We start from the raw sequence: 25,482 nt of genomic DNA on the forward strand, positions 1-25,482 counted from the left end.
CCCTGTACCACACATGGCCCTCCCCAACCCCCTTTTCACAGGCATGACTTGCTGAATTTTGTTGTGAACAGGAATCAATTGTATCTTATTTCTGGGCCATGATATTTTCCTCTAGGTTTCTGAAGTTAAGTGTCTGAATAGGGTGGAGTGTGCCACCAGGTCTATGGAAAAAGAATAATTTGAAGCCTCACCCATTAGTCTGAGGAGGTAGCAGACCCCCTAACCACCTTTATTCTCAACAGAGGATTGCCCACCTTTCTATTCTGCTCTAGAGTACATGAGGCATAGGGCCAACTCCATCTGAATGTGTTAACTTTATTGAGAAAACCAAGCAAGACCAAGGCAGGCTAAAGTATATTGAAGGATGGGTCCAACAGACTGGGGGCCAGATAAGTAGATTGATAACTCTGTAGATGAGACTGGAAGTTGGTTAAGTGGGAAATATCCAAAGAAGATATATCATGGTCTCTGCTAAACTGTCAGACGCTGTAATGTTTCTCAACACCAGTTGTTGGATGTTGCAGGAGGGGGGAGACCTGTTGTGCTTGAGGGCTTCCCATGGGGACTTCTGCTTTGCGACTGTGAGAGCAGGATGCTGCACCAGATGGACCACCGGCCTGATCTAGTGGTCTCTTATGTCCTTAAACTGGTCAGGCCATGTGCAAAAGCATGGCGAGAGCGCCTCAGCTCCATCTGATGTTTGAGTCACCACAGGCCCATTCTCCTGATCTTACTTGACTCGCTGTATTTTGAGGCAATGGCCCCTGCTTGCCTACACTGGACAGAATGTGGGGGACCTTAGGCCTGGTGGCTGAATGCAGCCCTCGTCTTATTGGCCACTGGAGCTATTTCCTGGACCCACACCCCTCACCATCTCTTTGCTGCATCTTTGTCTGACTAGAATGTGTACTTGAACGATGATGATACTTCTTTTGCACCTGGATGGAGAAAGGTGTCAAAAGCCTCAGGTTTTTGTGTGGCTAGGATGTAGCCTGCTGTCAGAGTCACATCCGTTGCTCTGCTCACTTTTTTGCTCTGGCATTCAGTGCCTGGAAGGTTGCCCATAAGCCAGCGCAACCCTCAGGATGAAACAGGTGTCCTGCCCTTGGCTGTAGAACAAAAATGGGCAACTGTTAGCCTACGGACTGCTTCTGCTCCCTTCTCATGGAGGAACGGGAGACTCTGAAGCAATCTGCCCATTTTCTAGTGCTAAGAGTTTCTGCAGGCTGGGGGAGAAGTGGCTGTCAAATTCTTTAGACTGTGAGGGGCTAGGTTTTTCTGAGGCTGAGCCCACTTGGGAGAGGAGGTGATGTCATAACCTTGGGCCTCCTGATTTCCCAGCTGACGAAACAGGCCATTGCTGCTATTGAATAAAAGCACCTCTGCTCTCAAAGAAAATTCTGAAATCTAGTAAGAAGGATGAGCCCCCAAAGTAGAGGAATTGGGCAAAAAAATCATTCAGTATTAGCAGTGTTACACTCTTAGCAGTAACACTCTTAGCAGTGTTGCTAAGAGAACACATTTAGTTGCTACTTGATTCCAGGGGTGCTTTCAACAATGAAAATAGCTTTGCGTGTGTTTGTGAGTTAAGTTACTTTCGTGGCCTTAATTTGAAAAGGCAGAAGTTTAAATTTGGATATGCAATAGTAGGAGCATTTTAACTTGGCCCAGCACAGAATTAAACACCTTCTAAAACAAAAGTTTTAGGGAGTTGATAAGGCTCTTGGGAAGCCTATACTAGGGAAGTTCAACCTTAGGCCATTTAATTATCAAGATAGCGGTCCTGAGTATAGAAGTAAATTTTGCCATACAGCATTTAATGGCCAGGCTCTGTTTATAAAGTCAGCACCAAAGCAAGCAAGGCATGGCCTAACGTTTATATATATATATTTAATTTTGGAGCATTTCTAAACTGCTTACCATTTTAAAATCTTCTAGGCTGTGTACAACATAAAAACAAAATGCATTAAAACAAAAATGCAGCCTAAAATGAATAAAATAGTATAAAAACATCAGAGCAAGTAAAAAGAGATTCAGGGGAATTCGTGCACATAAATTGGGACCCAAAGCTTATGGGTCAGGGAAGGCCTGAGCAAAACGATAAGCCTTTACAAGATGTCTGAAGCAACTGATGGCGGCTGCTTTGCATATGACAGAGGAAAGAGCACTGCATAGTAGAGGAAAGGCAGCAGAATATGCCTGTTTTCAGGCCACCACCCTGTGATATTCTGTAGGGTGTGATTCCATGAGTAGAATTTCTCAGAAGATATGAGAGATCTTACAGGTCTATATATACCGGGGTAGACGGTCTCTCAGGTAACTGAAACCTAAATGCACTGAGGCATACAAAACCTAGAAAGATGCGGTGCCAATGTGGAAAACATATAAAAACCCATTGTTTCCCATTACAGGTGAAACTGTCAGCAAACTTATTACTGTGCTGTGATTAAGTTAGGCAGGGTTTCCACTTTCCATTTATATGCTTGCTGCCAAAACTACACTTGTAGGTTTGTTTGCTGGGCAGAGGGTTGGACCAAGACTCTCATAGTAACCACTATATATATATATTTCTAGTTCTCAGCCCAACATATAGGTGCTTTGCTTGTGAGCAGGCACCTTCTCTGTCCCCACTTCCCCCTCCCCCCCAAAAGATCCTGAAACGTAGAACTGCAACACTGAAAGGCCAACCAACTTTGCACCATCACCAGGTTGTATACCTAAACCATCTCCAATAGGTGCTTGGCCAGTCTTTTCTTGAAAACATTAAAGGAAACCAACTCTATAGTCTTTTATGAAGAATATGGATGGAGACGGTGGGTCATTCAGTCAGTCTTAACGCTTGCTCATAATACTAGGTCACTCCTTGATGATGAGCAGCAGTAGCAGGAACTTGTGAATCACTTCCACCCCGAAAGCTCCCAATTCCATGGTCTCCTACACAGCCAAACGCAATCCAGCCCTCGAGAAGTTTCATGTTGTCACTGAAATCTGGCTACAATTTTAGCATTTATTTCCAGATCATTAATCTATTGGGAGAGGACACTTTCCCCCATCTCCTATAGCGCTGGAGATGTCATTTGTTTACATTGCATCAGGAGGTTTATGATGAGGCGAAGGGTAAACCCTCCTTACTACATTGTAGTCCTGATCCTGATCGAGCCTTCCGTGGCTGCTGTTTTAGCAAAGAGGAAAAAAAGCATGCAGTTGCTTAATTACATGTTTTAACACGAGGTTTGGTCCTCAGAAAAAGGCCAGTGAAGGTGTTCAAGTCAAGCGTTCAAACTCAAGAGTGGCCTACGAAATAAATGGGAACACTGATGCCCAAGTCCTCAATTCATGTCTGCGGTAGGGAACTTCAGGCATGGGGACTGAATGTAGCCCTCAAGACAGCTGTGGCTGCCTCTTGTCACCCCCCCCCCCAGTTTATACCTCGCTTTCTCCACAGCCTCAACCACTTTTGTCTGGCTGGTACAGTATGTGCCTCTGAACTGTGACCCTGCCTCTTGCTTACCAGGATGGAGGGGAGTGGTCTATGGGCAGAATCCTCTGGCTTTTGCTCTTGTATGGCCGGAGCATCGCCTATGGTTGAAAGAAAAGACTCTTGGCCATTTCTCTGACAAAAGGATGCCAGTGAGCAAATGCACCCCTCAGACTGAAAAGGGCTTCCTTCCCTCCTCAGATTTATATTGCACATGGCAGGGATGTAGAGAGGGCTGAAGTGGTAGAAGGCAGATTGCGGAGAAGCATCAATAAACCATTTTCTTAGTACAAGTTGCCCTCACCCAAGACATACCTTTGGGATGGTCCAAACAATATTGATCTTCAGCCCTCCAAACAATATCTGTGTGCTGCACGTGAAATTGAGCGTTACTGGGCATGCCAAAGCACCCCCATGCAGTCAGTGCACGTGTGACTGTTTCAGCTGTACCAGTCCAATTTTTTTTCTAAGGCTGCATAACGGCTTAAAACTGTTGACGCTCTTCAGATAATGTATTTGTGAGTTAACGTTTTTCCCAGGGCTCTAAATATTGGAGGAAATGCTCCCATCTGTGACCACCGCTTCCTCCCCACCCTGTGGCACATGATGTGCATAATCTTAAAGGGTGTTTGTTTTTTTTATAAGGGGGGCTGAACTTTCTGAAATGTGCAGAAAAGGAACTTCTGCAAAATATGTTGAGAAAAAGACAATTATGTGCTTAGCAGGAAATGGAAAGCTAAGGTTGCCTGTGTGCATTTTCTTTAAAATATAATTTCCTTTAGACCTGTAACTTTTTTTGTACTTGTATGCACTGTTTTCTCTGTTACAGGCTTGCACATGCCAACTCTTTAAGAAACACACACTCAGGTTTCATGTAGGGCTGCACTAAGTATTCACCAGTTCCAGTACTAGTACTGAAACCAGCAGTTTCTGCAGAGTAGATTCCTCACCTGCAAGAAAACGAGATTGTGTGAACATTCACCTTCTTTCTCTGTACCCCCTTGCTTTCCCCCCAATTTTGTTGAGTTCTGTTTCCCCTTACGGGTATTCACCCACCCCTGGATTAATACAGGTATATATCACAGTGCTACTACATGTGATGATGAAGGTGATGGATTTTAGTAAATAAAACCTGCAGGTTTGGTTCCCTGATGGTGCCATTGGAGGCAATTGAAAATGAAGGTAAGCTAGGACAATTTCTGAAAATATGCAACTGTTTGGCAAAGAGTGCTTAAACTAATGCAAAGTGGGGTTTTTGGCACTACAAGAATCTTAAATTTACAAATGAAGTCAATACACTAGCTCACTAATAATCATGTGTCAAGTAAGGTAGGTACTTTTAGGGTCAGAATTGTAGTTTTTCCTTCGTTTTTTCTCCCAGAAAAATGGGGGGAACCAAGGTGGTGAATCCAGAGAAAGATTCCTGCCAGCATCCTCTTTTCTGCTTTAGACCCTGCATCCCAGATCTCTGAAACCAATAAAGGTTAGGCCTCACCATTGGGATTTTTCAAATGGTAGACAAGTACAAGAATGAAAAACTGGAGCACTGTTCATTTAAAGCCCATAGCAAATTGCTATGATACTGCAGTTTGAAATATGAAGAGTTATGGCCTCACTGCCAGTTCTTGGCTTTGTTGGTCTGTACTCAATACTGTGACCTGTTTGTTATTTGATGCAAACATTTGTATTTAACAAAAGAGGGGCGTCCTACCAAGTTGTTCTTAATTGATAGCAATGATTGTTAGGTCCAGTGTTTTCCATCTCATCTCATTCCATTCCAACCCTTACCTTTCCCCTTCCTCCATTTTATTAGTGTTTTAAAAAACAATAACAATAACTTGCATGCCTACATATTCACTATGTAGACCTCTTTCCAACTTCCAATTTTGCATGCGTTTGCCTTCTGCAATCTCTTAGGAAAAGGATTTCCCCACCATCACCTTTTCTTTTAGGTCTTGCCCATGCTTGTTTGCACAAGTTTAACCATGTATATCAGGGGTGCACATTTGTGCACATGCTTTTACAGACTTGATCAGACCTTGCCACCATGCACAGTGTTGAAAGAACAAACTAGGAAGGCCATCTCTGCTTTTAGACTCCACTGTGTAGAACCCACAGGGATGACAAGGCAGCATTCTTGGGGCACAACAAGGCCACAGTGCATTAAGAAATAAAAGCCTGAGGTTTTCAGTTCAGGTGTGGCAGTGACACAGCTTTGCTTTGGGGTAACTGCACTGTGCAGTGGCGTAACCGCAAGACTTTTTAAAAAGAGCAAGAATGACAAAAAGATTCAGTGGGCAGGAAAGATTTTCTGGAAAGCGTGTATTAGGAAGGCTACCTCCTCAGTGCAAACTGCCTCAATGCCACCATCGCATCTGATGAGAGAGAAAAATTACTAATGAAATATGAAAACGATCCTTCCTGCACACTTGCCACTGCAGAAGTGTGTGTTGGAGTCTTGCCTCCTATGGTGCATATACTTCTCTCTCTCTTTTTTTTTTTTAACCCTCCTGCCCCTTGTCTTATAGGAGAGTGAGCATGGGACAAACCTGAATAGGAAGATGGACAGTCTGGGCAGCAACCACTCTATCCCCAGCATGTCTGTGAGCACAGGCAGTCAGAACAGCAGTGTCAACAGCATACAGGAGGTCATGGATGAGAGCAGCTCTGAGCTGGTCATGATGCATGACGACGAGAGCACCATTAATTCCACTTCCTCTGTTGTGCACAAGAAGGTATGTTCGCTGGTGCTCTCTCTCCCCAGTCTCAGGCAATCTCTGCTTTATTGCTCTTGCTGCTTCAGGTCTGTGAAGGTACTATAAGTTAACTGGCAGGGTGTTTCTCAAACAGCTGAAGGGAGGAGGTTCTGTGCCCTTTGCAGGCTTTAGGGCCGCTCCCAGTGTTTTCTGAAACGCATTTTTTGAAAGTGCGTGTATCATAGTGCCCAGAAAATGAATGGAGGCTCGCATTTTTTGGGTAGTGTTTGGAAAGTGAAACACATATGTGTAAGATGCGAGTACCTTTAAAAAAAGTGAAGATGGCAGTGAGGAGAAACCTCTGAGACAAAGAATTGACTTGCCCTTTTAAGAAAATTCTGTTTAATCTCTTCCCCTGCTTTTGCACCTCAGCACTGCATGTATACCTTTGTCCTTGCCTGTAATTCCACCACCACCACCTTGTGTTCTGAACATCTGTCTTCCCCCAAGTGGTTGTCATGTTGGTTGAAATGGTCACATCCACCAAACTAATTTGATAACTTCAATAACTTCCACCCAAATCCAGACCCGCGCTTGGATTTCCCCCTCAACAGGTTAACAGTGAACTGGGTCACTCCCAGAAGGTATGTTCTTGGAGGGCTCAAATATGCATGCTTTCTTCTCCTGTTTTCCTACATTACTATACACATCGTCACCTGGTCTCACTTGGCCAGCGGAAAGGATACATTCAGGAGCCTGTGACCCCAGGCAAAAAGAAGGCGTTAGCATTGAGACTTCCATTGGAATAGTATTTTTAGACTCGCTCAGCAGCAATTGCAACTGCACAATGGTGAAATGAAGACGGTGTCCCTCTCTTCCTCTTTGAAAGAGTTTGAAAATTGTCTGTTGTCAGGTGATGCACCTATAAATCCTGGCACGGTAGTCATGCAGCCCACCTTTGGGCCCAAGAGGATAAGAAGACAAAGGGAAAGGCACTGCATGCAAGAACAGAAGGACAGAAGACCTTAAGTGTACACTGAAGATAACTTATTGCCCATTTGCAAATATTGCAGCCCTACCTTAGAGGCACCTTTGATTCAGTACTTCCAAAGAGAAACCAAAAGTCTTACACATAATATTTTGAGATGGTTTAGAAGATGCTTCTGTTTTTTTTTTGAAAGTACAAAAATGGTGTCTCCCTTGTGGAAGAGTTTTAATACTTCAGTACACATACATTGAGCAATACATTGTCTTCTGTGCACCCTTAAGAAGGAAAGGAAGAGCAGTACACAAGAACCTGCAGCACCACAAAACTTAAGTGTATTACAATAATGGTCCTAATCCAGAAACAGTCAGAGATACCGTAACCCATTGATTTAAATGGGAGTTGAGCCTCTTTAATTGGCTCTGCTTGTTCATTTGCCTGCTGAAAGTTTGCAAAGTAGAACAGAATACAAGCATTTAATGAAACTTGAATTAAGAACGTTAACACCTTTTTTAAGAAGGGAAATAGGAAAGAAAATTATACTTGAGGGACAGTCAGCCATCTGAAGAAGGAAGATTAGTAATTCAGTTGTCTTCATATAAACTAGGGATGTGCCTGTTCCAGTCATAGGGAAAGCACTTGATAAATTTGCTCACCAAAGACTTTTGAGTAACCTTAGCAGTCATGGAATAAGAAGAGAGATCCTTTTCATGGAGCATTAGATCTTTAGGAAACCGAAAGCAGAGAGTAGGGGAAAATAGATGGTTCTCCCAGATCTGCATTGGGACCTGTGCAATTTCACTTGTTCATAATTGATCTGGAGATAGGCTGAGCAGCAAGATAGCCAAGTCCACTAATGATAACCAAAATTGTCCAGCACAATTAAAATAAATTGTGAGGAGCTCTGAAACAATTTTTCCATATTGGGTGAATGGGCACTAAAATGGCAAATGCATTTCATTGTAAAGTGAAACACATTAGGACAAAAAAAAACCCAACCCCAAACTCACATATACACTGATGTAATCCAAACCAGAGCAAGACCTTGGACTCACAATGACCCAGTGTGAACCAGTTGTGAAAAAGGCGAATTCCATTCTAGGGGTCATTAGGAAAGGGATTGAAAATAAAACTGCCAGTATTTTATTTCCATTGCACAAATCTGTGTTGTGACCACACTTGGAATATTGTCCATAGTTCCGGTCACCTCAGCTCAAAAAAGATATTGTAGAACTGCAGAAGGTTCAGAAAAGGACAACTCAGATGATCAAGGGGCAGGGCCAGTTCCCCTCTGAGGAAAGGTTGCAACATTTGATAATACATAGTTCAGAGAAAATGGGAGCAAAGGGGCGAGCAACAAGATAGAGGTGTGTAAGATTACAAATGATGTGGAGAAAGTGGATAGAGAGAAGTTTCTCTTTCTAATAATTCTACAATCTGAGGCCTTCCAGTGAATATTGTACTCATGGAGTATTTCCTCATCACACACTTGAAGCAGGCTTAAGATGGGGGAAGAGAGGAATATGCCTTGGTATTCAGGTAGAGAAATGCACATATGCCTCATTCAGAGGACTTTTCAAAATTAGGATACTACCCCCATGAACAGCTAAAAGTGTGACATGTGCATTGGCTCAGGACATACTTATTACTGGAGAAATCTGAAACTGAGGCAGGTGTACCCCTCTTCCATGAAGTGGGAAATGTAAAGGTGAGGTTCTTCCTGGTTATGATCTGTCCACATCACCCAAGAAACTTAAATTTGAGACAAATGGAGTCTAAGATTGCCCTGGCTATTAAACAGCAAGGGAGACATTTCTACATCAAAATGCCAGTTTGGGCTTACCTCCATTCTCCAATCCCTTTCCCTTACACTGAATTTGCCCTTTTCACTGCTACAACACACTGAGCTGACATTTCTGGTGGGCTTTCTGCTCTGTCTCAAGATCTCTTTGGTGCCAGACCAATTTAGACTTAATCAGAGGTGCTTTGTTCTTGATTATATATGTGTATATATGTGTGTACATAAAACCACACGGCATCAGTAATGAATGGTGCAGTATAAATTGCTGCTTACCCCCTTTCAAAACACACACACACACACACAGAGAGAGAGAGAGAGAGAGAGAGAGAGAGAGAGAGAAGACATACACAGCCCAGCTTGCTTGCTTTGTGCTGATTTTAAATGGAAAATGTTGAGGGTTTTATAGAAGTACACATCTTCTCACATCTGAAATAGGTTTGGTACCTAGCTTAGTTGTTTGGGACTTGATGGCAAACTTGGTTCCTTTTAAGCTTAGGCTGAGACAAGGTTGGATGCAAGCAAGGTTAGAGCAAGGCAAGGTAGAATAAATGATAGAGCACCTGTTCTGTATACACAAGGCCAGGATAACATCTTGGCATCCTTAGACACGTCAGGGAAAAACCACTGCTCTGAAACTGGAGAGCCACTACCAGTCAGTAGGCTACACTGAGCTAGATGGGCCAGGGGTCTGACTAGATATGATGCAGCTCCCTATGTTTCAAACGTAAACTTATGGCAGTAGAAAGGTGAAGGAAAGAAGTGTGGCCACAGAACAGGTGCAGAAGCAGTAGCTCCCCTTGATCAGACCAAGGGTGGAGCAGGGCAGAGACTGACCCAGGAGCTTTTTAAAAGTTTGCACCATCTGAGCAGCTAACTGGGAAATGCTGGAATATAAAATGGTTGGGGAACAGGCCTCTCCTCCCTCTTTCCACAAAGCCTCCTAACTGCTTAGGCATCAGCTTTAGCTATATACCCTATCAAGTGGCAGATGACAGCTTGAACTTTGCTCCCTCTAATAGCAATTGGAGATTCGGAATCAAGATGCTCCCTGTCAGTGCTTTGGCATCCAAGCAGCCTGTGCTGTTTTCCTGAAGCTCGCATGAGCAGCATCAAAGAATAGTTGCCAAAGCTAGTTAAACCCACTGCCTGAGATCCCAGTTACTCATCCCCCTAGGCCTCAGAATTGCTCCATGAAAGAGAGTCAAGTAGATATAAAGACAACCATTCTGAGAAGAAGCCTAGAGGGATATAGGACTTAGGGTGGTTCCATAAATGTTCCTATCAGAAGGCTGTGTGAGAGAGAATGTATACATGATTTTTGTTTCTTTATGAAATCCAGGCTGAACAGAGGTCACAATCTTTGGGTGCTTCTGGTGAAGTCTTGTAATATTTACTCCCTTCACTTTGGCCTCCCCCGCCCCCCATCGTGCATGAGCCTGGGAGAAAGTAGTACACGCCCTTCAGTCCTTAAGGGTGCTTATTTATTCAGGGGAAAACATCCCATTCTTGAACATACAACTTTCCTTGCTCAGTTTAGAGGTGACGGCTCAGTATCGTACAATGACATTTGTCTATTAAGAGCGGAAATGGTACAAAAGAACGTAGGTATTGTAGAATTGCATATTACAGAAAAGCACTAGTAAGACTGAATTCATGTTCATATTCCCAAATAAACTTTAAGATACTAGAAAATAAGGAAAAGGAATGACCATGTGGGAAAGGTAGAAAATTACAAGTATCTAGGAACAATCATTACAAATATCTAGAAACAATCATGAAATGCAGCCAAGTAACCAAAGAATATATTAATTATCAGAGCCAATGTATGCCTAAATAAGACAATGTCATCAAGGAACACTCAAGCAAATTGGAAATGCCAGCTTTATTATTGTACAACTGTTCAACCAGTCTTTCAGTACAAAAGTGAATTCTGGACACTCCGGTTTTAAAGGCTATTTTGAAAGTGCTAAGGAAAACATTTTAATGAAGCAAAAGAGCCATCTGGAGAAAACATAATGAAGAGTTTGTGGATTTCACATGCAAGGTAAGATCATAAGGAAGCAAAATGGCAGAACACGATGGGGACCTGTGAGAAGGTACTTTTCATCATGGAAGTTGAATAGGGTGGCACAAGACTCCAGAGCCTCTGACACCAGCAATGCGGAAAGCAAAAAACTGACCTGGAATGAGTGTGTACAAATTCTGTGAGCTGGAATGAGTTTGTGCCAAGGTGAGAGGAGATGTATGGTTGGTAATTGGGTGCTTTCGAGGTTTGTGAGCCCAGAAGAGAAACCAGTCCCAATACGTATCAGTCCTTTCAAACCTTGTGCCTATGGCATAGGGGTTGCCTTTCAAATGGTGTCAGCAATTTCCTTCTTCCTGAGGCTTTCCAAGCTTCTGAATGGTGTTATTTCATTATAAAGAAATCAGTAGAGTGGCCAGAGCATGGACACCCAACTTGCACAACCAGTGCAAACTTATCATTCCATATAGGAAATTATTTTAAATCCAGATTCAGCTACAACACCACAAATTAGTTTATATAAGAAACAGAAGATATCATCCATGTATTTAAGGGTTTGTTATACAGTGGTGCCCCGCAAGACAAATGCCTCGCAAGACGGAAAACCCGCTAGACGAAAGGGTTTTCCGTTTTTGAGCTGCTTCGCAAGACGAATTTCCCTATGGGCTTGCTTCGCAAGACGAAAACGTCTTGCGAGTGTTCCGATTTTTTTCCACTCCCCCCCCTTTTGGTAAGCCGCTAAGCCTTTAATAGCTGCTAAGCTGCTAATAGCGCTAAGCCGCTAATAGGGTTGCTTCGCAAGACGAAAAAACGGCTAGACGAAGAGACTCGCGGAACGGATTATTTTCGTCTTGCGAGGCACCACTGTATCAGAAAAGGTGCCTTGCAGTCCCAACCCTAAGTATTATACTCTTTCCAGCGAAAAAAACAAACAGATGAAGGTATTTTAGAGCCTCATACCTTTCACTAGTAGTCTACAAAAGATAGTTACAACTCAGGTTTGGGGGTCGGTTTTGGACCGTGTCCAAAAAAGCGTGTCATACCACTACAAGCTCTCATTTTCATTCACTTGTGACTGGAGAAATAACATCTACACTGCAATGATATTAATGTGAGACCTCACAAACTGGAGATACACGTTAGCGTACCACCCACCGAGCCTCTTGTTCAGCAACTTGTGGATGTGTTGAGGAACAGGTATTTGAGGCAGTCCTTTGACACAGGTGTGTTAGAGGATGCTGCCAGAATGTCTTAATCTGCTGGACCTTAGAAGCAGAACCTGCTAGTAGTACTGGAACACTTGATGAGAACATACTTCCTGAGTCAGTAGCAGGGATGGGGAACCTGTAGCCCTCCAGTGCTGGGCTCCAAGGGATGATGGGAGTGCAATCAAACAACATCTGAAGAGCCACAGGTTCCCCAGAGGTCCCCTGCTCTAGAAGAAAGTCTTCAACTTCACTTGCAGACTACTTAGTGAACTCTTAGTCCAACTAAGCCTGCTTTGCTTATTCTGTAGTTCTGTCCACCTGCAGAATAATATGAGCAGAAGTCTGTCCCGAGGAAATCACAATCTAAATTTAGACTCTGGTGTTGGCGAGGTGGACAGGAGGAAGGAGCTTAGGGTATCAAGGGATGAATATGGCCAAATACAGTTACTGTGTGGTTAGCCCACATCCCCAACTGAAACGAAGCCTGAGAAATTGAGTTAAATGCTTCATAAATGAGAGCAACAGATGGTCTATGGTTGGTTGCATAAGGATATACAGTGGTGCCTCGCAAGACGAAATGAATTCGTTCTGCGAGTTTTTTCGTCTTGCGAATTTTTCGTCTTGCGAAGCACGGTCAAGTCGCAACTGCACCTCTTCAAGCGGTTTTAAGAAAAAGGAAACAAACTTGCAAGACGTTTTCGTCTTGCGAAGCAAGCCCATAGGGAAATTCGTCTTGCGAAGCAACTCAAAAAACGAAAAACTCTTTCGTCTTGCGCGTTTTTCGTCTTCCGAGGCATTCGTCTTGCGAGGTACCACTGTAGTTTACTTGGAAGAAACAAGCAAAAGGCTAAACTTTCACATATCTGTTTGGGAAGGGGTGCATTAAATAGCCATGGGGCCCAATTTGGACTGGCACCATGGTGGGGAGTTGTGGTTAATCCTGCCTCAAAATAAAAATTCCCTCCCACAACAAATGGCTTCTGGAGAGAGGGGGTGTTTTTGAGGAGAACTACAACATGTGGGGTAAAGGGTTAAACTTCCCCTCCCCGTGTGCGTCAGTCCGATTTCTAGTTGCCCCCATTCACAGCTACCATTTAACACCCTCCCCCTTTAAAAAACACACCAACACATACACTTACAGATATACGAAATATAGTTGTGAATGTTGCGTATTGTCCAGTTTGGTCTTATGTCTGATTAAAAATGGAAGATTACTTTTTTAAAAAGTCTCACTTGGAGCCCAGAATATAGCTTTCAGCTAGCTTAGAGTGAAAATAACCGGTTAGAGAAGCAAGAAGGAAGGGATCTAAAAGTGGGCTTGATAAGTTGTCGTAGGCTACTGGTTATTAGCATTTGGGTCAGGTTAGGGGGAAGCAACTTGTATCTCTCAAGTTGCAAGGGGTTTGGGTGGTGCAACAGAGGAAGCTGAATTACTGGATCCATTTGAAAAACCAGATACTGTAGAGCTAACAAAAGTCTAGTAAATGAGCTACTTGCATGCTCACGAATAAAGTGTTCAAAGTTGTTTGTTTGTTTAATTTATTTCTATCCCACGCTTCCCAAAGGAGCCCAGGGCAACGAATTATGTGTCACCTGTTAGAACTGTTTGTGGAGGTGGTGGGCTGTGTTTGTGAACAGTATCATTCATGGAGGGGGGCAGTCTATGCCCTGGACTCCTTTGGGAGGAAAGGAGGGATATAAATTAAATAAATAATAGGTCCCTGTCCTGGATTACCCAGACTTCTTTCTGAGGCAGAAGGCTCTTCTGTGGGCGCAGGTCTGTAGGAGTCTTGAGTGTGGAATCCTGCATCTTGCAACACCACCAAAACGAGAGTATGAGGCGGAACAGGGGACAAGTTCTGTGATGAGTTCAGATTTGCTGAGCAAGGAGCCATGATCAGCAACTGCATCTTTTCTAGCACCTGAAGTCCCATGTAAGCTTATGCTCAAGGGCTTGGTTAGTGGCCAGCTTGTGGTGTAGGTTTGCTAAACTCAAAGGCAGAGCTCTACCTCCTTAATATCACTGCTACTTTTCAGCTAGGGGATGGGCCTTGAGCAGTCAGTGACTTGCTTGACTCCTTGGGTGCTTGGTTAAGCAAGCTGGTGCTGAAGCAAAGATTCCATTGCCTAGGCCACGGGTGTCAAACACAAGGCCCGCGGGCCAAATCCGGCCCGCCAGACCTCATCATGTGGCCCGTGTAGTCTGGTCTATATATATCTGCGAGGGAAGCTTGGGCTATGGCGCGCACAGGGCGCCTCGGGTCCCTTCTGCGCAGGCGCAGGCCTCCCCCTCCTCCAGCTACCTAGCCGAGACTTATTTGACACGGCGAGGGCGGGGTTGGATATGGGAGGCCGCTGCTGCTGCTCTCAACTTCTTTTCGGGCTCGCCGGCGTGAAATAAGTCCCGGCGGGAGCCCAGCGCGCCTGCACAAGGTGGAGCGCAGAGAAGGGCAGAGCCGGCTTCGCGCGCGTTGGAGAGAGGGAGACCGAGAGCGCGCTTGTGTTTCGGGAGCGTGCCCTGTGAATACTTGGGGCGGCGTGCTTTTGCTTTGCTTTTCTTTATTTATTTCTTTAGGCGCGTTTCCGCGCTGCCCAATGAACAGCATCCTCTGCCTCTGGGGATTCGCGATTCAAAAGCAAATTCGATACGCAAGTGCATGTTTTGTAAATAACTTCAGGCGCGGCTTCCGCAGGGTGCGCATTGCAAAAATTTATATATGGAAAAAAAGCTGATAAGGAATTGGTTTATTTTTTAGGGTATTTACACATCATGCAATTTTTTCCTCAATGTCCATCCATCAGTTCCCGCCCTCCTCAAAGGTTTAGGGTAGGTAGCAAAGGGGAAAAAATCCAAACAAATGCTGGATTAAAATTTGGGGAATGAGAAAAATTAAAACCTGCACATTTTGTGTAACTTAAACACCAAGCCAAACAGCAAACAATTTTTATATTCATATATGTATTCAAATGAAATCAAGGTGTAGTGTTCCATGAGCCAGAAGCTCTGCATTACTTAATCCAGCTGTTAAAGGTGTCATGGGCTTTGAAGACACTCGAACTCGAACCGGCCCTTTGAGGGTGACCAAACTGATGATGCGGCCCGCCAATGAATTTGAGTTTGACACCCCTGGCCTAGGCCCTCTTCCTGAGAGCTCTCCCAGGTTCTCCAGAACATGGCTATTTTCTCCTTTTTGGAACTTGTTTCCTACAGTGTGACCTGTTGCCTGTTAACCTACTGACCATTGCTAGATGCCATTGCCATTCCAGACCCATTCTGGTCTTGCTCAGCTCCCAGTGGGTTCTGAACCCAACAGCTTCAAGACATTTAGTGAGCACAGACCATGGAACTGGAAACAGCTTTGTTAGCCATGGTTAGAATTCGTTAGTAAGATAGAATTATGTTTATACGAACAGGAGGATTGTTAGGGAAGGGAGATGTTAGAACATTCGATTTGCATACAGAAAGCCCCATGTTCAACCTCTGCCATCTCCAGTAGGGTTGGGAGAGACCCCTGTCTGAAATCCTGGGGAAGTGCTGCCAGTCAGAGTCGATGATACTTAGCTGTCTTTCTCAGCATAAGGCAGTTACCTGTGTCCCCTCCTGCCCACACATAGATATTGATGGTTAAAAATTACCTGCCCTAATCCAAAGTTCTAGGAGGCTCCCAGACACATGTAGAGTTCTGCAGAAGGATAGGGATACTCAATGAGATACTATATGCTTGCATTTTGAAGCAGCCCTTACATTTTGAGCCTTGCATCAAGGATTGGGGCTAAAGTCTCTGAACAAAAAATCAATGTAGGCAGGAAGGATCTTTTTGATGATAGGCTTGTTATGGGCTTCCAGTCTCTGACATGGTTATTTTAATGCTGTTAGAGATACTTATATATCGTATCTTTAAATATAGGTTCATGGGATAGACATTTATTTATTTATTTTCCCCACTGGGATCATAATTTTTTTCCCCTTAAGGTTAAATATTTAATCTTGATACTTGATTAGAAGCTAGTTTCATGTAAGTTAATGTAACCATTAAAAAAAGGTAAAGGACTCCTGACAGTTAAGTCCAGTTGCAGACGGCTCTGGGGTTGCGGTGCTCATCTCGCTTTACAGGCCGAGGGAGCCGGCGTTGGTCCTCAGACAGTTTTTCCAGGTCATGTGGCCAGCATGACTGAGCCGCTTCTGGCACAACGGAACACCAAAACCAGAGCAGCGCACGGAAACACCATTTCCCTTCCCACCAGAGCAGTACCTATTTATCTACTTGCACTTTTTGGTGTGCTTTTGAACTGTTAGGTTGGCAGGAGCTGGGACCGAGCAACAGGAGCTCACCCTGTTGCAGGGATTCGAACCGCTGACCTTCTGATCAGCAAGCCCAAGAGGCTCAGTGGTTTAGACCACAGCGCCACCCACGTCCCTAATGCAACCATTAGCCTCCTCCAGTAAAATGCAGACTTGGCCTCTCAAACTCTGGCCAAATACTGTTTTCCTCTATCCTTAACAAATTGGGGTGTGGGTTGTTTTTTATTATTTTATTATTTTATTTTTGCTCTGTGATGGAGCACTCACATCATATGCAAAGGGTCTTTGGTTCAAACCCTGACATCTCCAGTTAGGGCAAGAAGGAGAGCCTTTGCCAGTCATTGTAGACAATGCTGTTAGATGGACCAGTGATCTATGTCTCAGTATAGAATAGTTTACTGTGGTCCTAAAAATAAATCTCACATGCATAAAACTTACCTGCCAGTGGTGAAGATGCAGAATAAGGCCAACTTCAATCAAGTAGCCTTTGTAGGTTGCTTATTTCTCGCACAAGTGGCCCCGTCCATCACACCGGTGGATGACGTTTGCACATCCACGTAAGAGTAATCTTTTGCATGATAATGGATGTGAAGTTGGAGTCCCTGTTCAACCTCCAAATACAGTTGATGAGATTTTCCAAGTTCCTTTGAATTTTAATATGCACCTTAATTATTTATTTTTTTTAAAAAACCCAAAATTTCCTTGTTTGGAAAACAGCCCTGTTTAGTTCAGATTGTAGTTCCTCAAAAAAGTTGCTGCTTATACATTCGAGTTACATGGCAGATGCATCTTACCCTATTTGTATTAACAGCTATGGTCTGAAAGATGCACTTCATCACTTGTCAGCCAAGGAGAATCTTGGTCAGTTTTTCCTAGGATAAACGTTGCATCCTTCCTGCAAGCATAGACTCTTCCGCACTAGAAAACCATAAAGTGGCAATATTGGACACATCGTGAGTCAATTCCTCTTGCTGGAAATGGGAATCCTTCCTCAAGCTTCCTTATTCAAAGAACTGGTTGCACTTGGATATGCTGAAGAAGACACCCGGATAGTATTCCAGCTGTGCTTGTGTAACTTGCTGTTAAGCAACCTTCACTGATGATGCTTCTGCACCACCTTAGGACTTCTCGATTAGTGATCCGCTACACTTACAGAGCTAAGAAAAAGGAGCAGAAAATGGAAGAGATGATGCCCAGGTCCTCCTGGATGCAGCCTCTGGAAAAGGTTCTGCAAACAATAACAATAATAATAACAACCACGCAGTGTTATTTTCATACCGTAGAAACACACTGGCCTGTTGATTGGTTATGTTTGCAATTCAGGCAGATAGGAAACAAAGGCTTTAAACCATTATCAATGAGTTTCAAGGATGTGATCACTTGACTTCTGAACATCTCTCCTGCATAGTCCAATGACGAGACCTTACTCCTTCTGTACTTATGTCCCGCAAGCATCCTCACAAAATCCATTTAGACTTATGTGGATGGACAGCGGACTTTCCTTGTTCCATCTTGTTGGCTTTTTTGAATGTTATACAGAACTTAAATCCGATGAAAAGTCTCCTGGGAAATGGTAAGAGGTCCTGATGCTTGTTCATGTGCCCCATGTCAATTAGGAGGGACGGGGAAACAGGAGCAGACCCACATGCAACAAGTGCTCTGTCTGATACCATTTTGCTCCAGATTCACAGTTCATTTGGAATTGAAACATGGTGGAAATGCCCATTTGGCACCTGGTAACTTCTGGGTGGTTTTGTTAGGACAGCCTTCTCCATCCTGGTGCCCTCGAGAAGTTGCTGGACTCCCAGCTCTCATCAGCCCCTGCCAGCATTGCCAAAAGCAGGCGGTGGTGATGGAAGTCGCAGTCCAAAACATCTGGCGAGCACCAGGTTGGGGGTGCAGGTTGATTTTCAAAGTCTGAAGCATGCATAATTAGGGTTGCACTTGCTTGGAAGGTACCGAAGAGATATTTAGTACAGACTGGTTTGGAATGGGGTCCACATGGATGTGAGAAGAGAAAAAATGCTAGTAGCTGCTGAAAGGGATGGGGAGGAAGTGACACACACAGCCTTCTGGATATAGCAAAGCATTTGCTAACCCATTAACACTGGCAAATTAATTGTGTTCCTTTACAAAAAGCCAGCCCTGCCTAGGACCATTTCTGTGTTTTGAAGATCAGTCTTTAGGACCTGGATGACTTGCCCAGAGTGCCTCTGGGGCCTTGCTTACATGACACATCAACATGCAGTAATACTTCTTGAATGTCCATTGCCCAGTGATTTGGTGGGGGTGTTCCAATTCTTATTGCTTTATACAGCATCAACACTATGTAATAAATGAAAACGGTCATTCTGAACATGTTTACGTTCAGGAGGATAATCGGAACCTGGAGTAACTTGAAAGAGTCACCAGATCCTGGTAACAAGTAGAGTGGGTTTTTCATGCCGGTCTTAATTAATCGCCTGTGGTTTGCATGCTTGATCTTGAAGGGGACATACCCTAGCATGATCAGTCTCTGATCGCACCTAAAAATAAGAGGATAGCCAGTTATTTTGATGGAGCTCTCTGATTCCTAGAAAACTCTGGGCGACCCATGCTGGTCAGCAAGGGTATGTGGTCAAACTCCCTTGAAGTGCTGCGTGTGCATGTAGGGCAGGCAGAGTAATACCCCTGAAGTAGCATCCTGATTCTTGCTTTTTAAAACAAATAGTCTTAGGACCTATGGGCTGCCTTAAACCTGGTCTCCAGTCGGTGCCATGGTTCTGTATTATTTGTTATGTCCATTAGAACCAATTCCTTGGTTTTACGGTCCCTTTGCGCATAATAAGAATGAAAATCCAGTGGCTCTGACTTCTGAAAAAGCGGAAAGTTCATTTTATACTTTTCTGGCTGCCATTGGAAATGGGATGTCTGACTAGATGGGCTTGGTCTTATTTCTGTAGGGCCTTTCAGATGTTGCTGTACTCCAGCTTCTGTCAACTCTGGCTAGTGGTCAGAGATGATGGGAGTCAGAACCTGACAACATCTCGAGGGCCACAGGTTTGCCACCCTTGCTTTTGGGTTCTTAGTATGCCACACCCTGCTTCTTGGAGCTACTATAGATGGCAGGATGAATGCAACCAGTCTCCTTCCTTACTGAAAAATGTTGGGGGAAAGAATTTGAGTTTCCCTAGCTTGGAGGCTGGCAGCTTAAATGTAGCCTTTTCTTTATTCCAAATTACAATAACAGGGTTCTCTTTTTAGTGGTCTGTTTAAATCTGGGCATGTATAATAATTTATAAGTAGTAGATAATAATATATAGCCTGAAATGACACAGTGTGTAGGTCACTGATTTATTCCCATTATGCAGAAGAGTTACTGAGGCCGAGAGGTAACACAGCACTGAAGGCCACCCAACATGTCCACAGATGATCTGAAATTCAAACTCCCATGTCCCAGATCCAAGACACAGGCATTTGCCACTGGAAGAATGCAATTTCCCAAATGACATATGCAACCATTTTATTTTTAAAAAAAATAAATATGTGAGAGACAGTATGACACTTAAAACACGAATTCTGGCCATCATGTCATTGTTTCCTGAAGCTCTGGGTCACAGGAGAGAAGAAAAAACTTAGCAAAGATCATTTGTATTAAACTGTGTTCTGTCTCTTTAAATGTAAAAAAAAATTCCTTTCCAAGGCTATGGAGAGAAAATGCTAGAACCGTGCACGATCATGACTAGAAAGCAGGATCCCTGAGTGGTCACAGAGTCTTTCCAGCACAAGACACACAGAGAGAGGCTGGTCTCCTCCATCCTGCATCTATTTAGACAGAAATGCTTCTTCTTCAGAGCAGATAGCAAGTCCAGAGGAAAATCCAGGCTGGAAAAGGGAATGTGGCAGATCCTTGCTTCTGTGTTCAAAGGGAGCAGCAGCAGCACCACCACCAGCAGCAGCAGCATCTTTGCTAGCCATGGAAACCATGTTTTTAAAGGGATTATTTGGGTGCAGTGTTTTAAGCAAGCCCTTCTGAGGACTCTGACTGCTCTGCAGCGCTTTGTGTTTTTGATTCTCTTTTTTGCACATATGTAATTCTGGAGGTTAAAAAAAAAAATCTGCCAGGGATTCAGAAGGCATCCCACTAGCGATCAGCTGACATTCCTAACTGAAGGCTGCAATGTGTTGCTTATTCATTTTGTACTGTGAGAGCTGCAGGGACTAGCAGAGAGCCAAACTATGCATTTCAAACAGCAGGGCTTGTGCAAAAAGAGGGGTGAAAGAGAGGCAGCCGGCGAAGAAAGAGCACAACTGGACTTTCTCCTTGTTTTCATCCATTTCTGCAGGATCATGTATTCATAAGGGATGAGGTGGGCCACGGGGAGCGCAGGCCTGAGCTGCGGCCTACCCACTCAGTCCAGAATCGGGCCCTCCACTACCGGAACCGAGAACGCTTTGCCACAATCAAATCAGCATCTTTGGTAAGCAGCCACCACACCCCTTGCCCCGCTATCCTTTTTTTCTTCTCCCCTCCTCGTTCTGATGTGACTGTGTCAGTCTGGGGAAGGGGTCAAGAATTCTCTCCCAACGCCCTCTCTCTCTCTCTCTCTCTCTCTCTCTCTCTCTCTCTCTCTCTCTCTCTCTCTCTCTTTTTGTTGGCATAGCAACTAGATATTGAGAGAGAGAGAGAGAGAGAGAGAGAGAGAGGTGTTTTTTTATTTAAAGAAAAAAATCTTTTGCAGAATATTTTGAAAATATCTCTTAGCAATTTGGGATTTATTTGCAGCAGGTTGAAATTTAAACGTGGCTTTTGGAAGGAAGAGGTCTTTTCTTTCTTTTCTTTTTTCCCTCTGATTGGTTTGTTCCAAATTGCATCCATTTTTGTTGAGTATAATTTCTGTCTGTCTGGGAGGAGGAAGAGGAGGAGGAGGGGTGGTGGTGGGGGGAACGACGGAGTGACTGGAGATATTGATGATTATAATTTTAATGAGTGCTGATGGTTTGACCAGTGGAAGGAACCACTGCCGCCTCTCATGGCGAATTGCTTAGCTGTTTGCATTCATTCATTCTCATTCATTCATTTTACGGCTAACTGCATTGTTCCCATTTGACACTATAAAGGACCGGGCAACTCCTATAAAATGACAGAGGGCTGGGTTTTTCCCCCCTCTTCCCTTCTTTCTTTTTTACTGGAGGGTGCGAGAAAAAGCAGGCAAGAGGAGATGGTGGCGGTGGTTCAGCCAGCATTTGTACTATTGCAAATGTGATTGCTAGTGATGTCTTTGTAGTAGCGAAAGGGGTGTGTGCTTGTAGAGAGTGAGGTCTCTGCCTCCTCCCCCATCCTTTCCTTTTCTCTCTCTCTCTCTCACACACACTCCTCTCCCTCTAACACACACACACACACACACACACACACACACACACAGCTGGAAATTGGCAGCAGTATCCCAAGAGTGGATGGAGGAGGGGTTGTGATGCTTCGCAAACCAGAAACGATCTCCTACATGTAAAATGATAGAAATATTTGGTATTTCGGCCAAATCAGTATTAGAGGTCACATGGGCAGAGAGATTTACAGGGTGCCCAGCATTTGGCCGTTGCATTTGCTGCCTGCCATTATGACATCATCCTGAGCCAGCCCAGAAATTACAATGGATAACCCTCCCCCCCCCGCTTTTTTTTTTTGTCTTGCCTTGTAGCTGAATGATTTTTCTTCTTTGCCATTTCCCTGAGTCCTCTCCATAGCACATCCGCCCGCCCCCCCCACGCTCCCCCTCGCTCCGATCTTCAGGACACATCAAAAGAGCTTCTTGTTAGCCCTAGACAATGGTGGTTTGAGAACGAATTTGCAGTGGTAGAGGCTTCATATCTCCCCCACCCCTTGTGCTGAAGCAGTCGAGTTTGAATTATTGCTTATGCTCACTGCTGGCGTGGATCTGGGGAGGGGTGTGTGTGTGTGCATGTGTGTGTGTGGTTCCCCCACCCCCAGTGTGGCAAGGGAAACTGCTCCCTCCGGAACTTACAGGTTGACCTGATTGTACGGGCATGGAAGGATGGTCTTCAGGGCGGCAACATGCCTCACGCCTCATCCAAGCGGAGGCCTTGGGTGTTCTCTCCTTTGGTAGCGAATCTTGTGGCATCTCATTATACCAGTACACCCCTTGCCTTGTAGAAATGGATACAGTCCTGTTGTAAGTTAGCGCAGTCATTCAGTTCCCTCATTCTCAAACTCTTGCTAAAATACTACTCAGTCCAAAGCGTGACTCTTGGGGGCGGAGGGAATTCTGACGCTAGCGGTATATCAGCATCTCACGAATTTCACTTTTGCATATCCGTGTCTAAAATGTGGCGGGTGTCAAGACTGACAACCCCAAATGCAACAGCCCCAAAATCTCCCAAGATAACCCCAGGGAAAGTTGGCAGTTGCCGAAATACGTTTTGCCAGCGTTCGCTCGTATAGGTCCTCAATGTGGGGGGACGCAGACCTATTTTGGAAATTCACAACACCCATTTGTTCACAAGTGAGTGTTGGCATTCGCCGAATATTGCCCCCTCCCATTGTAGCTCATAAATGGTCAAGAACCACACTAATCATTAAGCAGTAGTTACAACCCCTGGGAGACCTGGAGGAGCGTTACTATGACCCATGGTACCTGTCTGCCAAGAGGGGTAAGGGAATAGTATGATATACAGAACCAGCTACCACTTGTGTTTTCCCTCTGGCTCCTTCTGAACCTGCCATCAGTGTATCCAGTTATCACCACTGGTAAACTTACAACGCCCCCCTCCCTTTTACTCCTTGAAAGTAAAGGCATGGCCAAGGAAAATGAAATCTCACCAGTATTCTTTCCCCCTCATTCTTGCCACCAGTGGTGTTTTAAATGCATGCAAAAGTTGTACCTGCTACAAAATATTCCAGCGTATTCTCACCATCTAACAGGAGTGCTCCTGTTCAGGATTGGCCATTTAATCTGCCATGCCCACATCCAGAACATTATAAGCTGCAAGGGGGATGAAACAAGCTGTTTTGTACACCACCACTCCAGGTTTCCCCTTCCCTTCCTCTCCACCCTGCTTTTGACACTCAACAGTCCATGGTTCCTGGAGAACACTGAGTATTGTCAGTCCCAACTGGGGTGCTATTTGGGAATTGGGGGTTACCCGTTTTGTTTTTAGGGTTGCATCCAATATTAGCCTTACTCTGAGCAGACCCATTGAAATGAATGGATATGACTAACTCAGGCCCATTAATTTCTGTGCTTTGAGTAACACTAAGTTGGATACAACCCTCAATGCTTTGGAGATACTTCTAGGTTCCCCCCACCAATACCCTACATGTTGGTACCACCCTCTCAGTTCTCAATGGCCACCTTTTGTCCCCCAGTCCTGTAAGCACTCATTGACTGAGTTTGCTGTTAAAGGTGAGGGAAGTATAAACTAGCACAAGAGCAGTTTCCCCTCCTGTGGTTTCCAGCAACTGGCATTCAGAAGCATTGCTGCCTCATACCATGGAGGCAAAGCATAGGCATCATGGCTAGCAGCCCTTGGTAGCCTTCTTCTCCATGACTTTACCCAATCCTCTCTTAAAGCCATCCAGGTTGGTGGCCATCACTGCCTCCAGTGGGAGTGAGTCTTAACTATGTGCTAGTGAAAAATACTCTTTCACCTGTCCTGAGTCTTCAACATTCAGCTTCATTCGAAGTCCACAAGTTCTAGTGTTAGGAGACAAGGAGAAAAACTTTTCTCTGCCCACTTCCTCCGTGCCATGCATAGTTTTATAAACTTCCATCATGTCACCTCTTTCTTACCTTTCATCTGTGCTAAAAACCCCCCTGCAAATTCCCACTCTGAGAACCAATAACCCAGTCCAGTAGCCATCACCTTCCCAAGCGCCAGGGACTGGCATGATGCTGACGAGTGTGCACTGTGGGGAGTGGGGCTGGAGTCTGACTCAGGAGAGCAGGGGAAGTGGTCTGCGGGGACCTGTACCAGCCAGGAGGCAAGAATCAGAGGCAGGAGGTGGAAGAGGCAAGCTAGGCAAGTGAAGTGCCGGGTGCTTTCCCTGCACCACAGTCTCCCAGAACCAGGAGATAATTGAAGCAGGAAGAGCAGAAGCAGCTTCCATGCAGGCATAGTCGCTGGCTACATACACACAGCCCACAGGGTGAAGGTACATCAACTGGTGGAGAAGGAGTGGTCTCCAGTTGTTGCAACTGCTCCTTAAAACACATTACTGGGAATAGCTACCCAGGTCTCCAGAGCTGTAGAAGCAAGTGTTATGTTTGACCATGAAGAGTTAACTCTCTGTGGTGTGCATTCCTTGGCTGGGAAGTGCCCTTGACACCAAGGTTTCCTATTGGAGGCTCCCTCCCTGAGGTTGAGTCTTGGCAAATGCAATATAACATGCAAACACTGTTTTTATCTAGCTGCACTATGTGGCTCCCTCTTTTGTCGTGCATGTCCTACACCAGATAGAGCAGGTGTGTGGAACCTTGGGCCCTACAGGTGTTGTGAACTACAGCTCCCATCAGCCACAGCAAGCATGGCCAATGGCCAAGCATGATGGGAGTTGCAATTCAGTAACTTCTGGAGCACCAAAGGTGCCCCACACCTGAGACAGAGCTTTTGACCATTGACCATTGAAATTAGAGCTCTTAACTAATTTCCATTTATAAACTGCCATATCCTAAAACTGTGGAGCAACTTGCAAATGTTTTAACACTGCCTTCTCTTTAGATTATGCCACCCCTTTCTTATCCTCCCTGCTGTTATCTTTCTCATTCCTTTAACTTGGTGTGAATGTGTGTGTGTGTTTTAACATAAAAAAAATATGGAAATGGTGTCACAGACATGAAGAGATCCCCACCGTTTTGAATACAAACTGAGGTTTCCTGACTTGTCATTAGCTAGTAGAGAAATGGGGGGGGGGGAGATCTAGTAGTAGTATATGAACATTTTGACATTTGTATTCATGTCATCAGTGCAAATGCATCTTAAATATAAAGAGTG

At 44.5% G+C, this 25,482-nt stretch overlaps 1 protein-coding gene across 5 annotated transcripts in view; it reads left to right on the plus strand.

Moving 5' to 3' along the window:
* The window catches only part of TAOK3 (TAO kinase 3), a 117,323-nt gene that overhangs the window by 55,153 nt on the left and 36,688 nt on the right, over positions 1-25,482 (plus strand). For 3 of the 5 annotated variants that reach the window (XM_081175259.1, XM_081175260.1, XM_081175262.1), the window contains 2 exons: positions 6,007-6,213; positions 20,820-20,954. In XM_081175259.1, the coding sequence (XP_081031385.1) occupies positions 6,007-6,213; positions 20,820-20,954 (342 nt within the window). Of the gene's footprint in view, positions 1-13; positions 4,661-6,006; positions 6,214-20,819; positions 20,955-25,482 lie in introns of those variants that run through there. The other 2 variants (XM_081175263.1, XM_081175261.1) reach the window with 2 other exon arrangements.

Source organism: Podarcis bocagei (assembly GCF_964188305.1).
Source record: "Podarcis bocagei genome assembly, chromosome: 16".
Classification (NCBI taxonomy): Eukaryota; Metazoa; Chordata; class Lepidosauria; order Squamata; family Lacertidae; genus Podarcis; species Podarcis bocagei.